Source organism: Leucopleurus acutus (assembly GCF_964270905.1).
Source record: "Leucopleurus acutus genome assembly, chromosome: 2".
NCBI lineage: Eukaryota > Metazoa > Chordata > Mammalia > Artiodactyla > Delphinidae > Leucopleurus > Leucopleurus acutus.
In genome coordinates, this window is record NC_139143.1 from 145,705,061 (window position 1) to 145,729,714 (window position 24,654).

The following is a 24,654-nucleotide window of genomic DNA, read 5'->3' on the forward strand; positions in this document are numbered from 1 at the left end:
CAAACATGCAGCACAGTGTTATGAACTACAGTCACCATGCTGTACATTACATCCTCATGACTTACTTATTCTATAACTGGATGTTTCTACCTTTTGACCCTCTTTACCCATTTCTTCTACCTCCCACCCCCCACCTCTGGCAACCACCAGTCTGTTCCCTGTATCTATGAGCTTGATGGGGTTTTTGTTTTGTTTTCTTAGCTTACAAATATAAGTGAAATCATACAGTATTTTTCTTTCTCTGTCTGCCTCATTTCACTTAACATAATGCCCTTAAGGTCCCTCCATGTTGTCAAAAATGACAAGATTTCCTTCTTTTATGGCTGAATAGTATTCCATCGTGTATGTGTGTGTATCATTTTCTTTTACCCGTTCATCTGTCAATGGACATTTAGGTTGTCTCCATATATTGGCTATTGTAAATAATGCTGCAGTGAATATGGGGGTGCTTATGTGTTTTTGAGGTACTGTTTCCCTTGTCTTTAGAAAAATAACCAGAAGTGAAATTGCTGGAGATCATATGGTAGTTCTATTTTTAATTTTTTTGAGGAATCTCCTTACTGTTTTCCACCAATTTAAGTGGCTGCACCAATTTACATTCCCACCAACAGTGCACAAGTGTTTCCTTTTCTCTACATCCATGCTACCACTTCTTAGTTCTTGTCTTTCTCATAATAGCTGTTCTAACAGCCATGAGGTAATATATCATTGTGGTTTTGATTTGCATTTCCCTGCTTATTAATATATTATGTTGAGAAACTTTCATGTACCTGTTGGCCATCTGTGTGTCTTCTTTGGAAAACGATCTATTCAGATCTTCTTCCCATTTTAAAATTGGATTCTTTGTTTTATCACTATTGAGTTGTATGAGTTTTTAAATATACTTTAACCCCTTATCAAATATATGATTTGCAAATGTTTTCTCCTATTCAGTACATTGTCTTTTCATGTTGTTGTTGGTCTCCTTTGATGTGCAGAAGCTTTTTAGTTTGATGTAGCCCCACTTGTTTATTTTTACTTTTGTTGCCTTGGCTTTTGGAGTCAGGTCCAAAAAATCATCACCAAGACTGATGTCCAGGAGCCTACTACCTATGTTTTCTTATAGGAGTTTTATGGTTTCAGGTCTTATGTTCAAGTCTTTAATCCATTTTGAGTTAATTTTTGTGTATGGTGTAAGATAGTGGTCTGATTTCATTCTTTTGCATGTGGCTGTCCAGTCTTCTGAACACCATTTATTGAAGAGACTGTTATCCCCATTGTATATTTTTGGCTCCTTTGTTGTAAAATAATTGACCATATATGTGTGGATTTATTTCTGGGCTCTCTGTTCTATTCTGTTCATCTATGTGTATGTTCTCATACCAATACCGTACTGCTTTGATTAATATAGCTTTGTAATAAAGTCTAAAATCAGGACATATGATACTCCAGCTTTGTTGTTATTTCTCAAGATTGCTTTTGCTATTTGAGATCTTTTGTGGTTCCATAAAATTTTCAGAATTGTTTGTTGGAATTTTGGAATTTAGATAGGGATTGCATTGAATTCGTAGATTTCTGTGGGATATCTTTCCATTTGTGTCTTCTTCAATTACTTTCATTAATGTCTTTTTTTCTTACTTGATTCTTTTTAAAATTTTTTTTATTGGAGTATAGTTGATTTACAATGTTGTTACTTTCTGCTGTACAGCAAAGTGAATCAGTTATACATATACATACATACACGCTTCTTAAGATTCCTTTCCCATATAGGTCATTACAGAGTATTCAGTAGAGTTCCCTGTGCTATAGAGTAGGTCCTTATTAGTTATGTGTGTTATATATAGTAGTGTATATATGTCAATCCCAAATTCTCAATTTATCCCACCCCTCCCCCCCTTTTCCCTTCTGGTAACCATAAGATTTTTTTCTACATCTGTGACTCTATTTCTGTTTTGTAAATAAATTCATTTGTACCATTTTTTTAGATTCAACATAGAAGTGTTATCATACTATATTTGTCCTTCTCTGTCTGACTTACTTCACTCAGTATGACAATCTCTGGGTCCATCCATGTTGCTGTAAATGGCATTATTTCATTCTTTTTGATGGCTGAGTAATATTCCATTGTATATATGTGCCACATCTTTTTTTTTTAACATCTTTATTGGAGTGTAATTGTTTTACAGTGGTGTGTTAGTTTCTGCATTATAACAAAGTGAATCAGTTATACATAAACATATGTTCCCATATCTCTTCCCTCTTTCATCTCCCTCCCTCCCGCCCTCCCTATCCCACCCCTCTAGGTGGTCACAAAGCATGGAGCTGATCTCCCTGTGCTATGTGGCTGCTTCCCACTAGCTATCTATTTTACGTTTGGTAATGTATATATGTCCATGCCACTCTCTCACTTTGTCACAGCTTACCCTTCCCCCTCCCCATATCCTCAAGTCCATTCTCTAGTCTGTGTCTTTACTCCCATCTTGCCCCTAGATTCTTCGTAACCTTTTTTTTTTTTAGATTCCATATATATGTGTTAGCATACAGTATTTGTTTTTATTTTTCTGACTTACTTCACTCTGTATGACAGACTCTAGGTCCATCCACCTCACTACAAATAACTCATTTCTTTTCTTTTTATGGCTAATATTCCATTGTATATATGTGCCACATCTTCTTTTTCCATTCCTCTGTCAGTGGACATTTATGTTGCTTCTATGTCCTGGCTATTGTAAATAGTGCTGCAGTGAACATTGGGGTGCATGTATCTTTTCAAATTATGCTTTTCTCTAGGTATATGCCCAGGAGTGGGATTGCTGGATCATATGGTAGTTCTATTTTTAGTTTTTTAAGGAACCTCTATACTGTTCTTCATAGTGGCTGTACCAATTTACATTTCCACCAACAGTGTGGAAGGGTTCCCTTTTCTCCACACCCTCTCCAGCATTTATTGTTTGTAGATTTTTTGATGATGGCCATTCTGACCAGTGTGAGGTGATACCTCATTATAGTTTTGATTTGCATTTCTCTAATAATTGGAGAAATGACGTTGAGCATGTTTTCATGTGCTTTTTTGCCATCTGTATGTCTTCTTTGGAGAAATGTCTATTTAGATCTTCTGCCCATTTTTTGATTGGGTTGTTTGTTTTTTATTGAGCTGTATGAGCTGTTTGTATATTTTGGAGATTAATCCTTTGTCCATTGCTTTGTTTGCAAATATTTTCTCCCATTCTGTGGGTTGTCTTTTCATTTTGTTTATGCTTTCCTTTGCTGTGCAAAAGTTTTTAAGTTTAATTAGGTTCCATTTGTTTATATTTTCTTAATTTAATTACTTTAGGAGGTGGATCAAAAAAGATCTTGCTTTGATTTATGTCAGAGAGAGTTATGCCTATGTTTTCCTCTAAGAGTTTTATAGTATATGGTCTTACATTTAGGTCTTTAATCCATTTTGAGTTTATTTTTGTGTATGGTGTTAAGAAGTGTACTAATTTCATTAGTTTACATGTAGCTGTCCAGTTTTCCCAGCACCACTTATTGAACAGGATGTCTTTTCTCCATTGTATATTCTTGCCTCCTCTGTCATAGATTGGTTGACCATAGGTGTGTGGGTTTATCTCTGGACTTTCTGTTCCGTTGATCTATATTTCTGTTTTTGTGCCAGTACCATACTCTTTTGATTATTGTAGCTTTGTAGTATAGTCTGAAGTCAGGGAGCCTGATTCTTCCAGTTCCATTTTTATTTCTTGAGATTGCTATGGCCATTTGGGGTCTTTTGTGTCTCCATACAAATTTTAAGATTTTTTTTTCTAGTTCTGTAAAACCTGCCATTGGTAATTTGATAGAGATTGCATTGAATCTGTAGATTGCTTTGGGTAGTATAGTCATTTTGAAAATATTGATTCTTCCAATTCAAGAACATGGTATATCTCTTCATCTGTTTGTGTCACCTTTGATTTCTATCATCAGTGTCTTATAGTTTTCTGGGTACAGGTCTTTTGTCTCCTTAGGTAGGTTTATTCCTATGTATTTTATTCTTTTAATGTGACAGTAAATGGGATTGTTTCCTTAATTTCTCTTTCTGATCATTTATTGTTAGTGCATATGAATGCAAGAGATTTCTGTGTATTAATTTTGTATCCTGCAACTTTACCAGATTCATTGATGAGCTCTAGTAGTTTTCTGGTAGCATTTCTAGGATTTTCTATGTATAGTATCATGTCATCTGCAAACAGTGACAGTTTTACTTCTTCTTCTCCAATTTAGATTCCTTTTGTTTCTTTTTGTTCTCTGATTGTCATGGCTAGGACTTTCAAAACTATGTTGACTAAAAGTGGCAAGAGTGGACATCCTGATCTTGTTCCTGATCTTAGAGGAAATGCTTTCAGTTTTCACCATTGAGAATGATGTTTGCTGGGGGCTTCTCGTATATGGCCTTTATTATATTGAGATAGGTTCCCTCTATGCGCACTTTCTGGAGATTTTTTTTATCATAAATGGGTGTTGAATTTTTTCAAAAGCTTTTTCTGCATCTATTGAGATGATCATATGGTTTTTATTCTTCAATTTGTTAATATGGTGTATCATATTGATTTGTGTATATTGAAGAATCCTTGCATCCCTGGGATAAATCCCACTTGCTCATGGTGTATGATCCTTTTAATGTGTTGTTGGATTCAGTTTGCTAGAAATTTGTTGAGGACTTCTGCATTTATGTTCATCAGTGATATTGACCTGTAATTTTCTTTCTTTCTTTTTTTTTTTTTTGTGGTATCTTTATCTGGTTTCAGTATCAGGGTGATGGTGGCCTCATAAAATGAGCTTGGGAGTGGTCTTTCCTCTGCAATTTTTTGGAAGAGTTTGAGAAGGATGGGTGTTAGCTCTTCTCTAAATTTTTGATAGAATTTACCTGTGAAGCCATCTGGTCCTACAATTTTGTTTGTTGGAAGATTTTTAATCACAGTTTCAATTTCATCACTTGTGATTTGTCTGTTCATAGTTTCTATTTCTTTCTGGTTCAGTCTTGGAAGGTTGTACCTTTCTAAGAATTTGTCCATTTCTTCTAGGTTGTCCATTTTATTGGCATATAGTTGCTTGTAGTAGGCTCTTTTGATCCTTTGTGTTTCTGTGGTGTCAGTTGTAACTTCTCTTTTTTCACTTCTAATTTTATTGATTTGAGCCCTCTCCCTTTTTTCTTGATGAGTCCAGCTAATGGTTTATCAATTTTGTTTGTCTTGTCAAGGAACCAGCTTTTTGTTTTATTGAGCTTTTCTACTGTTTTCTTCATCTCTATTTCATTTATTTCTGCTCTGATTTTTATAGTTTCTTTCCTTCTGCTGACTTTGGATTTTGTTTGTTCTTCTTTCTCTAGTTGCTTTAGTTGTAAATTTAGGTTGTTTGTTTGAGATTTTTCTTATTTGCTGAGGTAAGATTGTATTGCTCTAAACTTTCCTCTTCGAACTGCTTTTGCTGCATGCCATAGGGGTTGGGTCATTGTGTTTTCATTGTCATTTGTCTCTAGGTGTTTTTTTATTTCCTCTTTGACTTCCTTGGTGATCTATTGGTTGTTTAGCAATATATTGTTTGGTCTCCACATGTTTGTGCTTTTTACGTGTTTTTTTTTCCTTTTAGTTGATTTCTAATCTCATAGTGTTGTGGTTGGAAAAGATGCTTGATATGATTTCAATTTTCTTAAATTTACCAAGGCTTGATTTGTGGCCCAGTATGTGATCTATCCTGGAGAATGTTCCATGTGCACTTGAGAAGAAAGTGTATTCTTCTGCTTTTGGATGGAATGTTCTACAAATATCAGTTAAGTCCATCAGTATCTAACATGTCATTTAAGGCCTGTGTTTCCTAATTGGCTTTCAGTTTGGATGATCTGTCCATTGGTGTAAAGTGGGGTGTTAAAGTCCCCCACTGTTGTTGCGCTACTGTTGATTTCCCCGTTTATGGCTATTAGCATTTGGCTCATATATTGAGGTGCTCCCATGGTGGGTGCATACATGTTTACAATTGTTTTATCTTCTCCTTGGATTGATCCCTTATCATTATGTAGTGTCCTTCCTTGTCTCTTGTAACAGTCTTTATTTTAAAGTCTGTTTTGTCTGATATGAGTATTGCAACTTTTGGTTTCTTTTGGTTTCCATTTGCATGGAATATCTTTTTATCAATCCCCTCACTTTCAGTCTGTATGTGTCCCTAGATCTGAAGTGCACCTCTTGTAGACAGCATATATATGGATTTTGGTTTTGTATCCATTCAGCCAGTCTGTGTCTTCTAGTTGGAGCATTTAAACCGTTTATATTTAAGGTAATTATATTGCCATTTTCTTAACTGTTCTGGATTTGTTTTCATAGGTCCTCTTTCTTCCCTTCCTCTTTCATTCTCTTCTCTTGTGATTTGATGACTGTCTTTGGTATTGTGTTTGGGTTGCTTTTTCTTTTTTGTGTTTGTATCTATTGTAGTTTCTCAGTTTGCTGTTCCCATGAAGTTTTGATATAGCAGTCTATGTATGTAAAAGGTTGTTTTAAGTTGCTGCTCTCTTTCCCGCCTAAAGAAGTTCCTTTAGCATTTCTTGTAAGGCTGGTTTGGTGGTGCTGAATTCTCTTAGCTTTTGCTTGTCTGTAAAGCTTTTGATTTCTCCATCAAATCTGAATGAAAGCCTTGCTGGGTAGACTATTCTTGGTTGTAGGTTTTTCCCTTTCATCACTTTAAATATATTGTGCCAGTCCGCTCTGGCCTGCAGAGTTTCTGCTGAAAAAGCAGCTGCTAACCTTATGGGGATTCCTTTGTATGTTATCAGTTGCTTTTCCCTTGTTGCTTTTAATATTTTTTCTTTGTCTTTAATTTTCGTCAATTTGATTAATACGTGTCTTGCCGAGTTCCTCCTTGGGTTTATGCTATATGGGACTCTCTGCACTTCCTGGACTTGAGTGAGTGTTTCCTTTCTCATATTAGGCAAGTTATCAGCTATAATATCTTCATATATTTTCTCAGGCCCTTTCTCTTTCTCTTCTCCTTCTGGGATCCCTATAATATAAATGTTGGTGCATTTAATGTTGTCCCAGATGTCTCTGAGACTGTCCTCATTTCTTTTCTTTCTTTTTTCTTTATTCTGTTCTGTGGCAGTGATTTCTACCACACTGTCTTCCAGCTCACTTATTTGTTCTTCTGCTTCAGTTATTCTGCTGTTGATTCCTTCTAGTATATTTTTCATTTCAGTTATTTTATTATTCATCTCTGTTTGTTTGTTCTTTAAATCTTCTAGCTCCTTGTTAAACATTTCTTGTATCTTCTCGATCTGTGCCTCCATTCTCTTCCTGAGTTTTTGGATCATCTTTACTATCACTACTCTGAATTCTTTTTTAGGTAGATTGCCTATCTCCTCTTCATTTAGTTGTTCTGGTCAGTTTTTATCATGTTCCTTTGTTTGGGGCATATTTCTTTTTCATCTCATTTTGTCTAACTTTCTGTGTTTGTGGTCTCAATTCCACAGGCTACAGGATTGTAGTTCCCCTTTCTTTTGGTGTCTGCCCTGTCGTGGATGAGGTTGGTCTAGGAGCTTGTGCAGGCTTCCTGGTGGGAGGGACTGGTGCCTGCCCTCTGATGGGTAGAGCTGGGTCTTGTCCCTCTGATGGGCAGGGCTGTGTCAAGGAGCATGTTTTGAGATAACTGTGAGCTCATTATGACTTAGGCAGCCTGTCTGCTGATGGGTGGGGCTGTGTTCCTACCTTTCTGGTTGTTTGGCCCGAGGAGTTCCAGCTTTGGAGACTGTAGGCTCTTGGGTGGGGCCAGGTCTTGGTTCCCAGTTGGGGACCTCTGGGAGAGCTCACACTGAACAATATTCTCTGGGGCCTCTGCCACCAGTATCCTTGCCCACACAGTGAACTACAGCCAACCTCTGCCTCCCCAGGAGACCCTCCCAGACCCCTAGTTAGGTCTAACCCCAGTTCCTATGTAAGTATTGCTTTGTGCTGTGTCCCAGCACATGTGAGGTTTTGTGTGCACCCTCCAAGAGTGGAGTCTCTGTTTCTCCCAGCCCTCTGGAGCTCTTACATTCAGGCCCTACTGGCCTTCAAAGCCAAATGCACTGGGGGTTCTTCCTCCTGATGCCTGACCCTCAGACTGTCTTGGAGGGCTATTTTTATGTGAGAATGTCCCTGTGTAGTCTGTGTGTGTTTACTATTTTTTGGTGCAAGGGCTGTTTTTAGTATGGATGACTGCCGCCTCTTTCCTCTGTATGCTGGCCATTATCCCCTTGATAGGCGGTGTGACTGATGTTGTGGTGAACTGAGCCTGCACCAGATATTCAGCAGGGCCTCCCCTCTGCTCTGTGGTTGTTACTGCCCTGTCAGAGGCAGGGTCTGCTCCCTGGTTGCTGGAGTAGAGGCCCCCAGATCTGTTTCTGGGCTGTGTTTCTGATCTGCAGTGTGAGGTAGGTGGGATTGGAGCACGCCCACTGGGAGAAAAGCCACTGAGTTTTCCTTCTCTGGAGCTGTTCACCTGTGAGTGTACTCTTTTGTGTCACTTTTCACCCATTGTGCTGGCTCACAAATTACACTATTGTTGGAAGTGCTCTCAGCCCCACCTTAACTGTGGGTATGCCAGCAATTGGCCCTAGTGTCTCTCAGGAGTTGTTTTCACCAGGCCACCAACACAGATCCAACAAAGTCAGGTCCCAAGACTGTAATAATCATGTACCTGGATCCCCTGTGGGAGCTATGCAGACAGCTCAGATTCTGGCCTGGTCCAATCCCTGCATGTACGTGCCTACTAAAGCTGAACCAATCTCAGCTGCGGGATCACTCATCCATTCAGATGTTCTGCAGGTGCTGGGTTTATAAAGCCAGCAGCGGGAGTGTAAATCCACAATTCCTGCAGCTGTGAGGAGAGAATTCAGCTCTTCTTTCTTAGCTGCATGGCCCCTGGGGCTCAGCTGTGGTTTCAGCCCCATCTCTGCATGTGTTCCTCCCACTGGTGTCTGCTTCCCAGGCTGCCCCAGAGCACATGCACCTGCCCAGGCAGGCAGGGGTGGAGACAGAAACAGGCGGGGCACGCGAGCCCACTGGGGGCCAGCAGAGCTGGAGGAGACATTGGTGGGAGGGTGAGCAAGACTGCTTAGGCGGGCGACCCTCCTAGTGCCCATGGAGGCAGGGGCTGGCACAAGGGAAAGGGGGCTGCAATGGCAGCCCAGCTCCCTGTGTGCCACTCAACAATGGCGCCTGGCTACTATGGTGGCCCAGGCTTCTTCCACAAACATTCCCGGTTGTGGAGCTCCTTACACCTGCCCCTTAGGCTGTCTCTTCGCAGCCAACAGCTGTCCTCTCCCTGGGTCTGCTCTCCAAACCCCATGTTGCAGCACCCAGCCCCACTCCATGCCAGCAGACATGACTCAGGCTGGGCCGTGCAGGGCTGCAGCATGGACCATCCATGTAGGTCTTACTCGGTCCTACCTGCCACAGACTGGTTACCGTGCTCTCCTCCAAGCTTCTGAAGCTCCCTCTCTGTCCCAGCTGATCTCCCCACCTGTTAGGGGGCTTCTCTGAGTGCAGAAACCTCTCCTCTCCTGCAGCTGCCCCTGCAGGGGTGCAGGTTCCATCCCGTTTCCTCTTTTCTCCTTTTTCTTTATTTTGTCCTACCTGGTTTGGCAAGGATTTTTCTTGTCCTTTTAGCATCCAAGGTCCTCTGCTAGTGTTCAGCAGGTGCTCTGTGAGAATTGTTCCATTTTTAAATGTATTCTTGATGTACTTGTGGGGAGAGGCAAACTCCACATCTTCCTATTCCTTCATCTTGACTCCTCATCTCATTAATGTCTTATAGTTTCAGTGTACAAGTCTTTCACCTCCTTGGTTAAATTTATTTGTAGGTATTTTATTCTTTTTGATGCAATTGGAAATGGGGATGGTTTCTTAATTTCCCTTTCTGATAGTTCCTTATTAGTGCATAGAAATGTGACAGAATTTTGTATATTGCAAATATACATTAGATACTGATGGACAGAATTTTGTATATTGCAACTTTACTGAATTTGTTTATTCTGTTGACAAAAATTTAATTACTATCAAGTTAAGAAGAAAGAAGGGAATTTTATTTGAGCCAAACTGCAGATTATAACCCAGAAAGCAGATTCTCAGAAAGCTCTGAAAACTGTTCCACCTTTTAGAAGTCAAAGGCTTAGTCATATACATTTTTGAGATAAAGGATCATACATCAAAATGACATACTGATATTTTACAGAAAGGTCACCAAGGGTACATAGTCCAGGTAAGCATGTACAAAGTAAGCAGCAAGTCACCATGACCCCCTACAGAGCTGGCTAAGAACACTGTTCTTTTAAGAAGTTACACTGCTTGCGTCAGAAGAAAGAAAAAATGATCTTTATGGTTGAGCAGACACTCCCATCTTTGAGGCGCTTTGGTTAATGTGTAATGCAGATGCACACTGCATATTAGGGAGGGAGAAAGCCCAAACAAACACACAGAGAGAATTTTATGTTTGATTTTTTTTCTTGTCCTGCCTTAAAATATAAATTTTATTTCATCAGTTTTTGGTGAAGTCTTTAGGGTTTTGTATATATAGTATCATGTCATCTGCAAATAGTGATAGTTTTACTTCTTCCTTGCCAATTTGGATCCCTTTTATTTCTTTTTCTTGCCTAATTGCTCTGGCTAGGACTTCTAGTTCTATGTTGTGTAAAAGTGGTGAGAGTGAGCATCCTTATCTTATTCCTGATCTCAGAGGAAAAGCTTTTAGTTTTTCATCATTCAGCTTGATGTTAACTGTGGGCTTATCATATATGGCCTTTATTATGTTGAGGCATGTAACCTCTATACCCACTTTGTTGAGAGTTTTTTTCTTATCATAAATAGATGATGAATTTTGTCAAATGCTTTTCCTGCATCTATTGAGATAATATGTTTTGTTATCTTCCTTTTGTTAATGTGGTGTATCACATTGATGGATTTGCCGATGTTTGACCATCCTTGCACCTCTGGAATAAATCCCATTTTGATCACGGTATATGATACTTTTAATGGACTGTTAAAATTGGTTTGCTAATATTTTGTTGAGGATTTTTGCATCTATGTTCATCAGTATTGACCTGCAATTTTCTTTTCTTGTGGCATCCTTGTCTGGCTTTGATATCAGGGTTCAGGAAATGTCTTATTCATCTTTGTAACCCTATTGTCTAGCACATAATAGGAAACCAATGAATATTTTGAGGTGTCACAAGTTGAATTTTGAACAAGTAGGAATTTGCTAATTCAAGAAATTGGATGAAAGGTGGGCATTCCAGGCAGAGAAAATGGCATATTCAAAGGTATAGAGACATGAAAGAGCAAAATAAGTTTGGGAAAATGTAAGTAATTCAGTGAAGTCAGAAGGAAGAAAGCATGTCATGCAGGGGGCCAATATGATGTCAGAAAATTAACAGAGTTGGGATTTGGGGGTCCTTAGGTAGTAAGCAAGAGTTTAAGTTATATTGGAAAGCTTTGGAGACGCCAAATTGAAGGATTTTAAACTGGGATGTACATGATCAGATTCATGTTTTCAGTCAGATTTGTCTAACAGCTGGGTAAATGGTAGATTAGAGGGGCCTAGAGTGGAGGCAGGGAGGCCAGAAAGAAGTCATTTTAAGCAAAAAGTAAGGAAGACTCAAAGGCAGTGGCAATGGCATGAAGAAGGGGCAGGCTCATGGGCTTTTAAGAATTAAGATAAGCAGGATGTGATGACTGACTAGTTGTGGGCCCAGAAAAGTGGGGCATGCTTTTAACCAGAATGTCCCCTTGGCCACCTCCCAACCCATCCTCATTCAATTTGCTTCATACCCTCAACCCTGACCTCCCACCAATGGATGATGTATGATAGATGATAGTATGTGTAACTTTTATTTCCCATAGCAAGAAAAATAAAATCCAAATGCTAGTGATAGAAGGGGTCTTGGAGATCACCCAGGCAATTCCTTGAGTAGATAAATGATTGAACTCAGAAGAAGGGAATGACTTTCCTACGGTACCTCTGAAAATCAGTGGTAGGCACCCAGTCACTCTTTATCGAGTCATCTATTTAATTCCCCACATAGAACTTATCGCTAATATTTTCAGGTGTATTTGCTTATTTTTTGTCTCTCCCTGACATTAGAATGTGATATATAAAAGCAGAGCCCGTGACTGTTTAAAACAGTGTTTTGCCCATATAGTAAATACTTAATGAGCATTTGCTGAAAGAGGAATGAGCTAGGTATAATCAGGTTTAGTTCCTCCTGAACCAGCGATCTTTACCCAGGACCTTGGTTTGAAGGTTATCAATCCTTAATTCTGTTTCCTGCTGGGTTTTTTCCTAATCATTCCTATGGAGACTAAAATCTATCACAGTAACATTGTAGTTCACGTGGCTTCATACAGTGAAGAGCTAAAAAGTATCATTATTGTATTCCTTCAAAAATATTAACCACTGCTTACCTTGCACCTATTAGGATGGTTACTATAAAAAAAAACAACAAAATAACAAGTATTGCAAAGATGTGGGAAAATTGGAACTCATGTGCCAATTAGGAATGTAAAATGGTGCAGCTACTGTGGAAAACAGTATGGTGATTCCTCAAAAAATTAAAAATAGCTTTACCATATGATCCAGCCACTACATTTCTGGGCATCTAATCAAAAGAATTGAAAGCAGGGTTTCAAAGAGATATTTGGACACCTATGTTCATAGCAGCATTATTCACAGTAACTAAAAGGCAGAAGCAACCCAAATGTTCATTGATGAATGAATAGATAAACAAAATGTGTTATATACATGCAATAGAATATTATTTGACCTTATAAAGGAAGAAAATGTTGCAGTATGCTATAGCATGTGTGAACCTTAAGGACAATATGCTAAGTGAAATAAGTCAGTCACAACAAGACAAGTACCTATGATTCCATTTACATGAGGTACCTGGGGTAGTCAAGTTCGTAGATACAGAAAGTAGAATGATGGTTGCCAGGGTCTGGAGGGAGGGGGAATGGGTAGCTGTTGTTTAATGAATATAGTGCTTCAGTTTTGCAAGATGAAAGAGTCCTGGACATCCACAACAATGTGAGTGTACTTAACACTACTATACTGTACGCTTAAAAATGGCTATGGTGGTCCATTTAAAGTTAGGTGTATTTTACCACAATTTAAAAAATATTAACCACTGAGGTATGTACATCTGTCATCTCATGTGACCCTTGCAATAACCCTGAACTGTTAGTAGCATCGTCCCATTTTATAGTGAGGAACATAAGGCTCAGAGAAGCAAAGTGAACTGTCCAAGACATGTGACTAGAAAATGGCAAAGCTGAGCCTCACACGTAGATCTCCAAGTTCCATGCCCAGTGCTGGCTTCTACCACATCAGGGGAAAGGAAGGTCAATGGAATCCACTTGACTGCTGGTTGAAATGTAAGAAATTAACCCTGGGCAATTTGTGAGGAAAGCTATAAATGTATGTGTGGGGTGTGTGTGTGTGTGTGTGTGTGTCTGTGTGTGTGTGTGTGTGTGTGAGAGAGAGAGAGAGAGGAGGAAAGAGGGAAGAGCATGCACGCAAGCTCCCAGACACCTGCTTCATATTTCCTGTTCAACTTTTCTCCCTTCCTAAATCTTCAGAGGGCAGTGTGAGTAAACTAATCTACAGTGTGAGTCAACTGTAAGCACAGTGAGAAAACGTCACCCAACAGTCATTCATTCCTTCAGCAGGCAAAATCAGAAGTCACTAGCATGGAGGTTGTCTGTATACATGAAATTAAGACCTTTAAGATGATCAAGAGAAGATGGTGGCTCTTTATTTGGAAATGGCTCTATTAGATGTCCTCCCACGCTCTATCTCCTCCCCCTCCAACCTCCTCTGAAGACGGAAAATGACAAACGCACTTACAAAAGTAAATTAAATCTCGTGAGAGAAAGGGGGAAACTGGGAAGAGCACAGAGCAGGAGTCAAGCCTAATCCTACCTATGTAGTAGACCACCAACTCACCGTATAATCCCAGGTGTGTCCCTTCCTCTGCCCAAAGGGTTGCGCTGCTATTACTACCCCCATTTTCGTATACTGAATTTGAGCTGAATTTAGAAAGTGGAACACAGTCTCCCAAGGGGAGTCAAAAATACAAGAGCATCATCTCGTCTCTTATGAATAGCTTTTATTTACTATGTGTCAGGCACTGTGATGGACACTTTACATATGGCACCCCTCATCCTTCTGCCACTGCAAGTTATTTCTATGATGAGACTGCACTGATGATACCGAGTTTCCCAAAGTATTTTTCTAGATGATAAAAGAGCAGAGTCTGAATTTGAACACAGACCTGTCTAGTTCCAAAGATTGCTCTTTTTTCCACCCTATGTTGTTAAGTTCAACAGCCAAGTTACGAGGAGCTGTGGAAGCAATGTGGAGTCAGGGAGGAGTTAGCTCTACGTGTCAGCCACAGGGGGAACGTTGATGGAGAAGGTGGGCGTTACTGTTGGAAGAAAGCAGTTGACAAGTATACGGGGGATGCACTTGGGGAAAGCAAGAACACGTGAGCGAAGTCAGGGTGGTGGGGAGTATAAAGTTACAGGAAAACTGTAAATTATCCTGTTTGGTTTAAGTGTGATTATGTTGACCTATGGCTGGAGATCATAATTCTGCCCTCTTTAAGATCATAATTCCACAACTTTTGCCAGTGTTCTTGAATGTCATGCAAAGGGGTTTATTTGCATAGGCAGCAGAGAGCTACCAAAAGTTTATATCAAGGGATTTATCGGTAATTGTTGGTACTATCTCTTTTACAAGCGTTCCTTATATGTTGTGAGGAAATTAAACATTTTCAGAGAGCACACAATTGTTTTCACTCTGCCTCACATAGACAATAGCATTACTGGCTGGTATGACTCAACAGATAAGTGATGGCATTACATCAGCACCTACAGCCTCTTAGCAGGCACAGTGAAGTCAGCTAATCATGCTGCTTTCTTCCTAGAATAACAAGACATTACGGTTTTCTTTTATGCTCTAGGAAGTGTTAAGAAACTTCAAGGAACTTCGAGCCAAATTTCAAAAGCTTGATGCGCCATCTCTTCCAGGACCTGTTAAATTCCCAGAAGGTGTTTCTCAAAAGGGTGACACTGGAAGCAGACAGTCCACAAAGACTTTGGCCAGTGGGAAATACCCCTCTTCCAACCACAATGAGCCCCTACCCAACTGTGCCAGTGGTGACTCCCAGACTCTTAAACCCCAGAAAGTGAAGTTGGCTCAGAAGAGCGAGACTCAGAAATGTTCTAATTCCCTGGAACCTCCTGGGAGTTCTTCTGGTTCTTCAGTAAATTCACAGAAGGCTTCTCTGCTGTTAGATGTGAATCAGTCAAATGCTGAGATAACCAATAAGAAGAAAGTAATGGTGAACAACAGCTTCAGAAAGAAGCTCTGGAACTGGGAGGTTTTATCTCAGCAAAGTAAGATGTCATCAGTCTTTATCCCTGCCAGTTGTGGAAGCAGGGCCTTCCATCTGGAAGAGCGGAAAAGCATGGGGCTTACTCCAGAGGAGCCCAGGAAAAAGATGGAAAGAAAAGGAGGCCAGACCCTTCCTTCCCAGAGGCGCTTGATGGCCCAAAGAAGATTGTGTGCCACCTCTGAAGATCCCACTGTTCAACTTTCTCAACATAGCAGCAGGAGCCCAGCAAACCCCAGTCCTGAGAAGAGCCCGGCAGGGAGCACCTGCCACCCTGTCTATGATGGTGAGCTCACCAGCCAGGCCCCAGGTGAGAAATCGAATCCCCACAGGCCTGGGGGGAAGGGGCACTGTGTTTCTAATTTAGAGCTTGCTGGCTTGGGATGGTCACATACGTGAGCTGGGCAATGTTTGCTTCAAACTCCAGCACAGGTATTCTAGGCCCATTTGCTAGGTTATAATTTCAGGTTTGGATAAAGTAATGAATCTCCTGGAATTATATGGAGACACAGTTGGGGCAAACTTGGATTTGAATCTTAGCTCTACTTCTTACAAGATGCATGAAATTGGACAATCTGCTTAACTTCATAAAGCCTGGTCTGCTCTCCTATCAATCGATCCATCACCAATCTTCCTTGTCTTGGTAAATAGTGCAACCATGTCTTGGTTGCTCAGGCCAAAAATCTAGGAGTCATGCTCTATTCCTGTCTCCTCCTCATTCTTTGTGACTAATCCATCAGCAAGCTCTTGGTTCTATCATCAAACTATGTTCTGAATCCCTCTACTTGCTCCCATTTCTGCCTTCTGCCCATGTCTACACCACCATGGACCATCTCTTGCCTGGACCTGCTTTCACACTCTTGCCCTCTTATATTGTACTTTCCTCCTTGCAGGCACAGTGATCCTCTAAAGCATAAATCCAATCATGTCACTCCCCAGCTCATTTCAACCACAGCCATATTACAGTGGCTCATATGATTTGCTCTTTGACTACCTCTCTTACCCTCTCCTCTCTCACCACATTGGCCTTCTTGCTATTCCTTAGATACACCAAACTGTTTCTACCTCAGGACCTCTGCACCTGCAGATCCCTCTTCTGGAACATGTTTCCCCTAGGACTTTGATGTCTCACTCCCTCAATTCATCAACGTCTCAGCTCAATGTCACCTGCTGTGAGTGGACCTTGTAGATCGCTCTATCTAAAATAGCCACCCCACTGCCAGCATTCTTTATCTTCCTACATTGCTTTGGTTTTCTTCGTATCACTTATCCCTATCTGGTATATTATTATGTATTTGTTTGTTTATCTGAGTAAAATATAAGTTAAATGAGGATAAAAACTGTCTTCTTTACCACTGTATCCCCAGAACCTAGAAGAACAAGGCCAGTTTCAGTGGGTCCTCAAGAAAGTATTTTTTGAATGATTGAATGCATGGATGGATGGATAGATGGATCTCCTGCTTATAATCTTATATGGTTTCTCTTTGCACTCAGAATAGCATCTAAACTACTTACTGACTTCATAGCTCTTCTTCTTTTGGTCCCTGCTTATGTCTCTGGCTTACCTCCTGCTCTCTTCCCTGGTTCACTAGCCCACAGATAGCACCCTGGATTTCTTGCTCTTCCTTGAACAGACTTTGTTATGACTCAGGACCTTTGCAATTGCTGTTCCCTCTTCCTAGACAACTCTTTTCTTTGATCTTTGCATAATTGCTTTTAGATCTAAGTTCAAATGATGCTTTCCCAGATAAGCCTTCTCTAGCCAGAGATCTCCATCTAAAGACCACTACCTCACCACCAAGAGTTCACATTCTTTCATATCATCATTATTTCCTTTATAGAACTAATAGATTGCTATGATTTTCTTTTTTGGGTTTTTTTAATTGAAGTATAGTTGATTTACAATGTTGTATTAGTTTCAGGTGTACAGCAGATTCAGTTATACATATATATGTGTTTCTATTCTTTTTTAGATTCTTTTCCCTTATAGGTTATTACAAAATATTGAGTAGAGTTCCCTGTGCGATACAGTAGGTCCTTGTTGGTTATCTATTTTATGTATAGTGGTGTGTATATATGAATCCCAAACTCCTAATTTGTCCCCCTGCTTCCCACCGCCCGTCTGTGGTTTTCTTATCTGTTTATTTGTTTGTATGTTTATCATCAGCCTCCTCCTATTAGAATGAAAATTCCTGAGGGCAGAACTCTATATGTTCTTGCTCTTAACTCTAGCCGCAGCCCCTAGAACAATGCTTGGAATATAGTAAATAGTTATTGATGAAGGGATGGAAATGAAGAGAGGATGAATGGGAGGAAGGAGAGACGGGAGGAAAGAAAGGGCTAGATAACCTACCTGATGGAGCTGTTGGGAGGATGAAGTGAGAAAACCTATGTAAACTGCTTAGCACAGTGCCTGGTAAAAATTAGGAGCTCAGTTAGTAAGTGATCATTCACTTTCACTGTCTTCTACCTAAGTTGATAAAGACTAAAATCTCTGACATTGCGGCTTATAATTCAAGCCTTAGAAGAATGCAACTCTGGCCCTGACTATGTAACCCCTGCTGGTAGGGCTAGAAGGAAGCCCCGCTCCCGCCTGCAAAAGATAGCAGGGCTTTGAGGAGGTTGCCCTGAGGTACTTGTGAAACACTAGCCAACTTCTCTAGTTTTGCCATGTAGTCAACCACTGTATTATGTAAACCGAAAAATCAAGGTTTGAATAATGAATAATATAAGAATAATATTATTCTTGAAAAATATTGAGAATATTAAAGAATTTTGAATAATATAAGATTTGGGGCTATTTTCAGTGTAAGAGGCAGATACAATGTTTATATATAATGTTGAAATTTCTGTTGGTTGGCTTATCAGTGCAGAAAGACAAAATACGTGAAATTGGGACTGTCCTGGAAAATTCTAGGACACAAAATCCACAGGTGCCCAGGTACCACAAAGCCAGCCTTGAAGCCTGTTCTAGGCATTGAGCCCCGGAAATCATTGACGAATTGTTACTCCTCTTCATGGCTCCCGTGTTAGTTGCCCATCATCAGTGCTTGAAGAATCCTTTCAGGGAATAATCATTGTCCATTTCCCCTGATGCAGGCCCTGTGCTTGGTGCTGGGGGGAGGTCACTGGGGCCTAGTCCCTGCCCTCGAGGAGCCTACCTTCAGTGGGAAGATAGACCAGCTCTTTTAATATGCCACCACACTGATGGAGAAGTGGTAACAATGTGCTAGGGGATACAGAACAAAGAGTGGTTGATTCTGAGTTTGTTTTCTGGTAGAAATCAAGAAAGACCTCCTAGAGGAGGTGTCATTGGAGCAGGGCCTTAAAGAATGAGTCAGAGTTCGCCAAGGGAGAAGTGAGGGAACAGCATTCCAGAACCAGGAGGAATGGCATGAACAAAATCTTGGATATATGAGAGCTATTTAAGGCTTTTAAAGTTAAATCTGGAATGCTGTTCCATATATATATATATATGGCTCATTTTGCTGTACAAACACAACTTTGTAAATCAACTGTACTTCAATTTAAAAAGTAAATTAAAAACAATAGAAACTATAAAAAAAATCAAATCTGGAAAACGGAGAAGCCAGTGGTTGTGAGTGAAAGATGTTAGGGCTTAAGGTTGGGGAAGGATGGTGGTAAAGTGTGATAAGAAAAGAAATGTAGATTGAGGCTGTGTGGTGTTTAAATACCAGAGTATGGAGTGAGTGGACGGCAGCTGAGGAAACTGGGCTTCATCCTCTGGGCAGCTGGATGGTGGCAAGATCGGGTTTGAACAGGGAACCCTATCTAAAAAAAAAAAAAAAAAAAAAAAGAGTGACTATATGTGTATGTATAACTGATTCACTTTGCTGTACACTTGAAACTAACACAACATCGATTGTAAATCAACTATACTTCAAGAAAAATTATTTATTTATTTTCTTTCTTTTGGGGGCTGTATCAGGTCTTCGCTGCAGCGTGAGGGCTTCTCCCTCGTTGCGGTGTGTGGGCTTCTGTCTAGTCGTGGTGTGCAGGGTTTTTCTCTCTCTAGTTGTGGCACGTGGGCTCTGTAGTTGGCGGCACGCTGGCTGTCTCATTGGGGTGCGCAAGCTCAGTAGTTGTGACGCGTGGGCCTAGCTGCCATGCAGCGTGTGGGATCTTAGTTCCCCGACCAGGGATTGAAACTGCGTCCCCTGAATTGTAAGGCAGACTCTTCACCACTGGACCACCAGGGATGTCCCTTCAATAAAAATTTAAAAAACAAAAAACAAAAACAAAAGGTCAGGTTTGCATTTTGATCAGGACACTGTCTGCTGGGTGGAGAATAGATGGTAGGGGAGTGCGGCTGAGGCCAGCCATGAAATGGAAATATTAACCTACATTTTGGACTGTTTATGCTCAGAGGACCAGCCAGATGTCAGTCATCCACAACTTCCCAACACCAAGCCACTGCCTTCCGCCAAGTCCCTGGGTCTTCCTCCCGCAAAGCCACCGAGGCCCCCGGTCGTGAACCTCCAGGCCTTCCAGACGCAGGCAGCTGCTCTTCCCAAAACCCACAGTGAAGGTAAGGAAATGCGCAGGGCCCCGCGCACAGCCAGCCAACAGAAGTCACGGCTCCCGTGGCCGGACCCCCGTCACCTCCCGCTCTGCAGCATCGTCTCCCAGGGGACAGTGCCGGACTGCTTTTCTGTGGGGCTCGACATCCATCACTGCTTATTCTCACGTAGAGGCTGTGGCAGCTCGCCTGTGAAATGACACATCTGTGGGCATTGGCCCCTTATCGCTGCTGGGCCAGCCTGCTTCCCCTGAGAGCACTGCATTTGATCACTGGGAATCTGTCCAAGAGGAAGAAAACAAAAAGGAGCTGAAGCGGGAGGCAGGGAGTCTTTGTTTTCCTACAAAGCCCATGTTGTCAACACAACCAAGTGCCGTAGGAGAGGGGGAGGGAGTGAAGAGAGGAAAGTCAGTGTGAACTTGACCTGGGATCGTGCTGGGAGTTCCTTGGGCCTCTGTGATCTGCCTTCAGGAATGAACTGAAGGGCCTCTACCCCTGCCCCCATTAGTCCTTTCTAGGACCTGCATCCTTGGCAGCCATCCTTCTGTGCTCTTGTGTGTTTTCCTCTACTGTGTAAAGGGAAACACCTTCTCACCCACCTTTTCCCCCACTGCAGCTTGATCCTGTTGACACTGTAAACACCTTCGCTTACATTTGCTCTAGTGAAACACAAGGTGAACATACACTTTGGGGTGATGCGTAGTGCTGCGCTAGCATTTGTCTTACTGTGGCCGTGAGTACCTGTGGATGGTACACTAAAAGAGCTAATTCTTCATTCATTTATTCTTAGTTTGTTGTCTGTTCATTAGACTGCTTTGGGCAAACTTTGGGTGAAATTTCTTTAACTCAGTGATTCTCAAACTTCAGCATGCATCAGAGTTAGCTAGAGGACTTGTTAAAACACAGCTTACTGGGCCCAACCCCAGAGTTCTGATTCAGTTGGTCTTGGTTTGGGGCCTGAGAATTTACCTTTTTAACAAGTTCACGGCGAGATGCTGATGTTGCTGGTCCAGGGACCACACTTTGAGAACCACTGCTATAAGTCGTCTGAAGTTTTATCCTAAAAGAAAATCCTATAGCGAGAAATCGAGCTCTGCTAAGTATACTTTGATAATATGGCCACCTCCATATCAAAGAAGGCTCAGTATGACTTTTATAAGCATTAAATCATTCAGGCCTCAAACCATCTCTCTGAAAAAGAAGAAGATTGTCAGAGAATAGAGAACATAGGACTAAGATTTCGGGAATAAAATGGGCTTTGTCGATCCCAGCTCCCCCCTCGCTAGCTATGTAAGTCTGGGCATGATACTCACTGAGCCTCATTGTCGTTATCTGTAAAATGGGGATGATAATAACACTCGATGATTGTGAGGAGAAGTGAGATGAGGCCTGGGGAGACTTTGAACAGTGCTCGGCCCACCAGTACATGCTCATTAAAGGCACTGTTATCATTCACTCAAGCGCACACTGAGCAGCTATACTCTCTTTGCCAGGCTCCGTGATAGAAACAAGAGATTAAGAGGTAAACCCCACAGGGCTTACCTGGAGGTAAGCCCCTCCAGGGCTCCAGGGGGTCAAAGTCTAATACAGGAGATTGCACTCATAAGCACCATAAAGTGTAGGTGAACACTGCATGCAGGACCACGGTCCCTGGATGCCAGGGGGAGGGGCGGCTTGGGGCACAGGTGAGCTGCCCTTCTACATTTTGTCTCTGGGTCGGGGGAGGAGGTGGCGGGGTGTGGTCATTGCACAAACAATTCACTTAAACAGGCTGCCACTGAAACCCCTCTTTTTCACCCTGCCTCTTGCTCTTGCAGCAGCTGGGGAGGAAGGCGACATGCCTCCAGAGAGGTGAGTACCCGTTTTTCAATTGTGTAGGAGCGTAGCCCATCAAGGAGGCTGCTTAGCCTGCCCAAAAGCAGGCAGTAAGCACACGCCAGGTGTCTGTATTTCTCAGAAGAGTTGCAGGAAGAGCAGATTTATAAGCACCAAACTGCAACTTTAGATTAAATGAGAGATTAAATAAACTGCATTTAAAAACCAGGCTGGCGTTAAGTTGCAAAGATGGTCATCTGAGGTCCTTTTACTTATGATACAGCTGGGTTCAGTAAATTGAAACATCAGCCTCTGTAGTAATAAATCAGATTAGAGGCCACAGAGTGCTGTGGGCAGCCAGTGTGATGTTAGGAATCGGTAATGGGACAAAGGACCTTCTGGTTTTGGTGCACTCATTGTAAGATTTTGGCCGTGAAGTGTCAGTCCATTAATCACTCAGCCACATGCTATCTGTTGAGCCCTCTGATGTGTCATGCATCAGGCTGGCTACTGTATACAGATGTTCTCACTTCCTCTTCTCAAGGATGCTGTGAAGTTGTTGCCCCTGTCCTCATTTCACAGCTAAAGAGAGCTGGCCTCAGAAAGTTTCTCACTTGCAGAGGCATGACTCCAACCCAGGTGTGCCCAAACTATTTTTTTAACTGAGATATAATTGATATATAACACTGTATACGTTTGAGGTGCACAGTGTATTGGTTCAAGACACTTATATATTACAATATTATTACTACGGTAGTATTAGCTAATGCCTTTATCACTTTGCATGATTATTTCTTTTTTGTGCTGCAAATAGTTAAAAATCTAGTCTCTCAGCAGCTTTGAGTTTATAATATAGCATTATTTTTTACTGTAATCCCTATCTTGTGCATTGAATCTCCAGAACTTATCTATCTACAGGTTGCAAGTTTGTACTCTTAAACAACATCTCCAATTTCTCCATCCCCCAGCCCTTGGTAACCACCATTCTATTTTCTGCTTTTACAAGTTCTGTTTTTTTTTTTTTAAGATTCCACATATAAGTGATATCATGCAGTATTTGTCTTTCTCTGTCTGACTTATCTTACTTAGCATAATGCCTTCAGGGTTCATCCGTGTCTTTGCAGATGGCAAGATGGCCTTCTTTTTCAAGGTTGAATAATATTCCATATATAAATGTGTGCATATATATATATCTCACATTTATAATATTACATTCATATATCTATAACATTATCACATTTACACATTTATATATATAATATATGGATTTTATATATATATATGTATATATCTCATATCTTCTCTACCCATTCATCTGTGGACACTTAGGCGTCCATCCATATCTTGGCTATTGTGACTAATGCCGCAATGAACGTGGGAGCGCAGGTATTTCTTTGAGATCCTATTTTTGTTTCCTTCAGGTGTATACCAAGGTATAGGATTTCTGGATCATATGGAAGTTCAATTTTTAAGTTTTCAAGGAAGCACCATACTGTTTTCCATAGTGGCTGTACTAATCGGTATGCCCAAACTATTTTGACTATACAAACTCCTTCACAAAGATGCTCCTGTTCTCTAGAAGGTCAGTCTTAGAAGGAGAACTAAACATAAAAATAATCATACTATTTATTCATTCATTAAATGTTTATAATAGTAGAATGTGTTACATTTTGTAATAGAGAAAGGTATAAGTTTCAGAGGTTGCAAAAATGCAGAGGGATCATTTTTCCTTGGGAGGGTCAGGCAAGTCTTTATAGAAAACATATGAGTTGTCTGTTGCTACAGTAATACTGCATAATACCAACAGAACATCAACAGTATACAAAGTGACTGTGGGTTCGGCTGATCTGGGCTGGGCTCAGCTGGTGTGGCTCACATGTTGAAGACTATCTAGACAGTTTTGCTGATACTGAGTCAGAGTGGAAGGGCATTGAAGCTTTACATGGCAGTGGGCAGGGATCCATGAAGGGGTGAAGAATAGGGGCATTAACTCAATCAACCTAACAGTGAAGAGGAAACATTTGAAATAAGTATTGAGGATAAACATCTGTTGGAAAACGTGGGAAGGTGCACTATAGGCAGAGGCAGGAAGTGTGGAGTAACAAGTCTTCTTTTGGAAACTAGAACTACTTGAGTTAGAGTATAGAAAGTATAGTAAGGAATGGAAAGAAATGGGAGGGAGACAGGAACCAAATCACGGAGGATCTTGTACACTAAGGACTTGATACGATGCTCTTGTTCAACAAGGAACAGACCGAATGATGCTAGAAAAGATTCATGTGCTCTAGGAACTCCTGGTTCAGTTGTCTGGTTGAAAGAGTTCAAGGATGGCATGAGGTAGGTCAGTGGAACCGCCTTCTATGTGCATTTATATGAAAGAGGGAAAAAAATTTAGAAGGCTTGGGAAGTGATTTGCACTATTTACTCAATGAACATGGGCCTCAGTATCACAGTTTGAGGGGACAGTGTAATTCTGCTGTGCTCTGAGTCAGTCTTAATTCCCTCTTGCCTCAAATACTGTGAGCACCTCAGTATGATTATGAGTGTGATTCAGCACACTCATAAGCTAGTGTTCAGCTAGATATGCATTTTCCCTACAGCTTGGCTCTAAACTAAGCTGACTCCTTCTCTGGCACTTTAATCATCCATTTCAACATGGGGGACCAACTTGCTGTGATAGGCAAGTATTGGGAAACTGTAGTCAGCCTCTAATGTGACACCTTCTTCCTAAGGGATTTACAAGGACAGTTTCACTATTCTGTCCTTTCACACTGACTTTAGAACCTAGCCTCATCTAAAATGAGACTCACTCTACTTCGGTTATGATATGGGCCATACTGCTATAAGAGTGAAAGACAAGAGATGAAGAGGC

At 41.0% G+C, this 24,654-nt stretch overlaps 1 protein-coding gene across 1 annotated transcript in view; it reads left to right on the forward strand.

Annotated features, from left to right (window-relative positions):
• Positions 1-14,439: 14,439 nt before the first annotated feature.
• Positions 14,440-24,654, forward strand: part of FYB2 (FYN binding protein 2) — a gene marked incomplete at its 5' end in the record, with an annotated part of 86,621 nt that continues 76,406 nt past the window's right edge. The window contains 4 exons of the mRNA XM_082859290.1: positions 14,440-14,448; positions 14,996-15,737; positions 19,815-19,976; positions 21,785-21,818. Coding sequence (XP_082715416.1) covers positions 14,440-14,448; positions 14,996-15,737; positions 19,815-19,976; positions 21,785-21,818 — 947 coding nt within the window. The remainder of the gene's footprint in view (positions 14,449-14,995; positions 15,738-19,814; positions 19,977-21,784; positions 21,819-24,654) is intronic.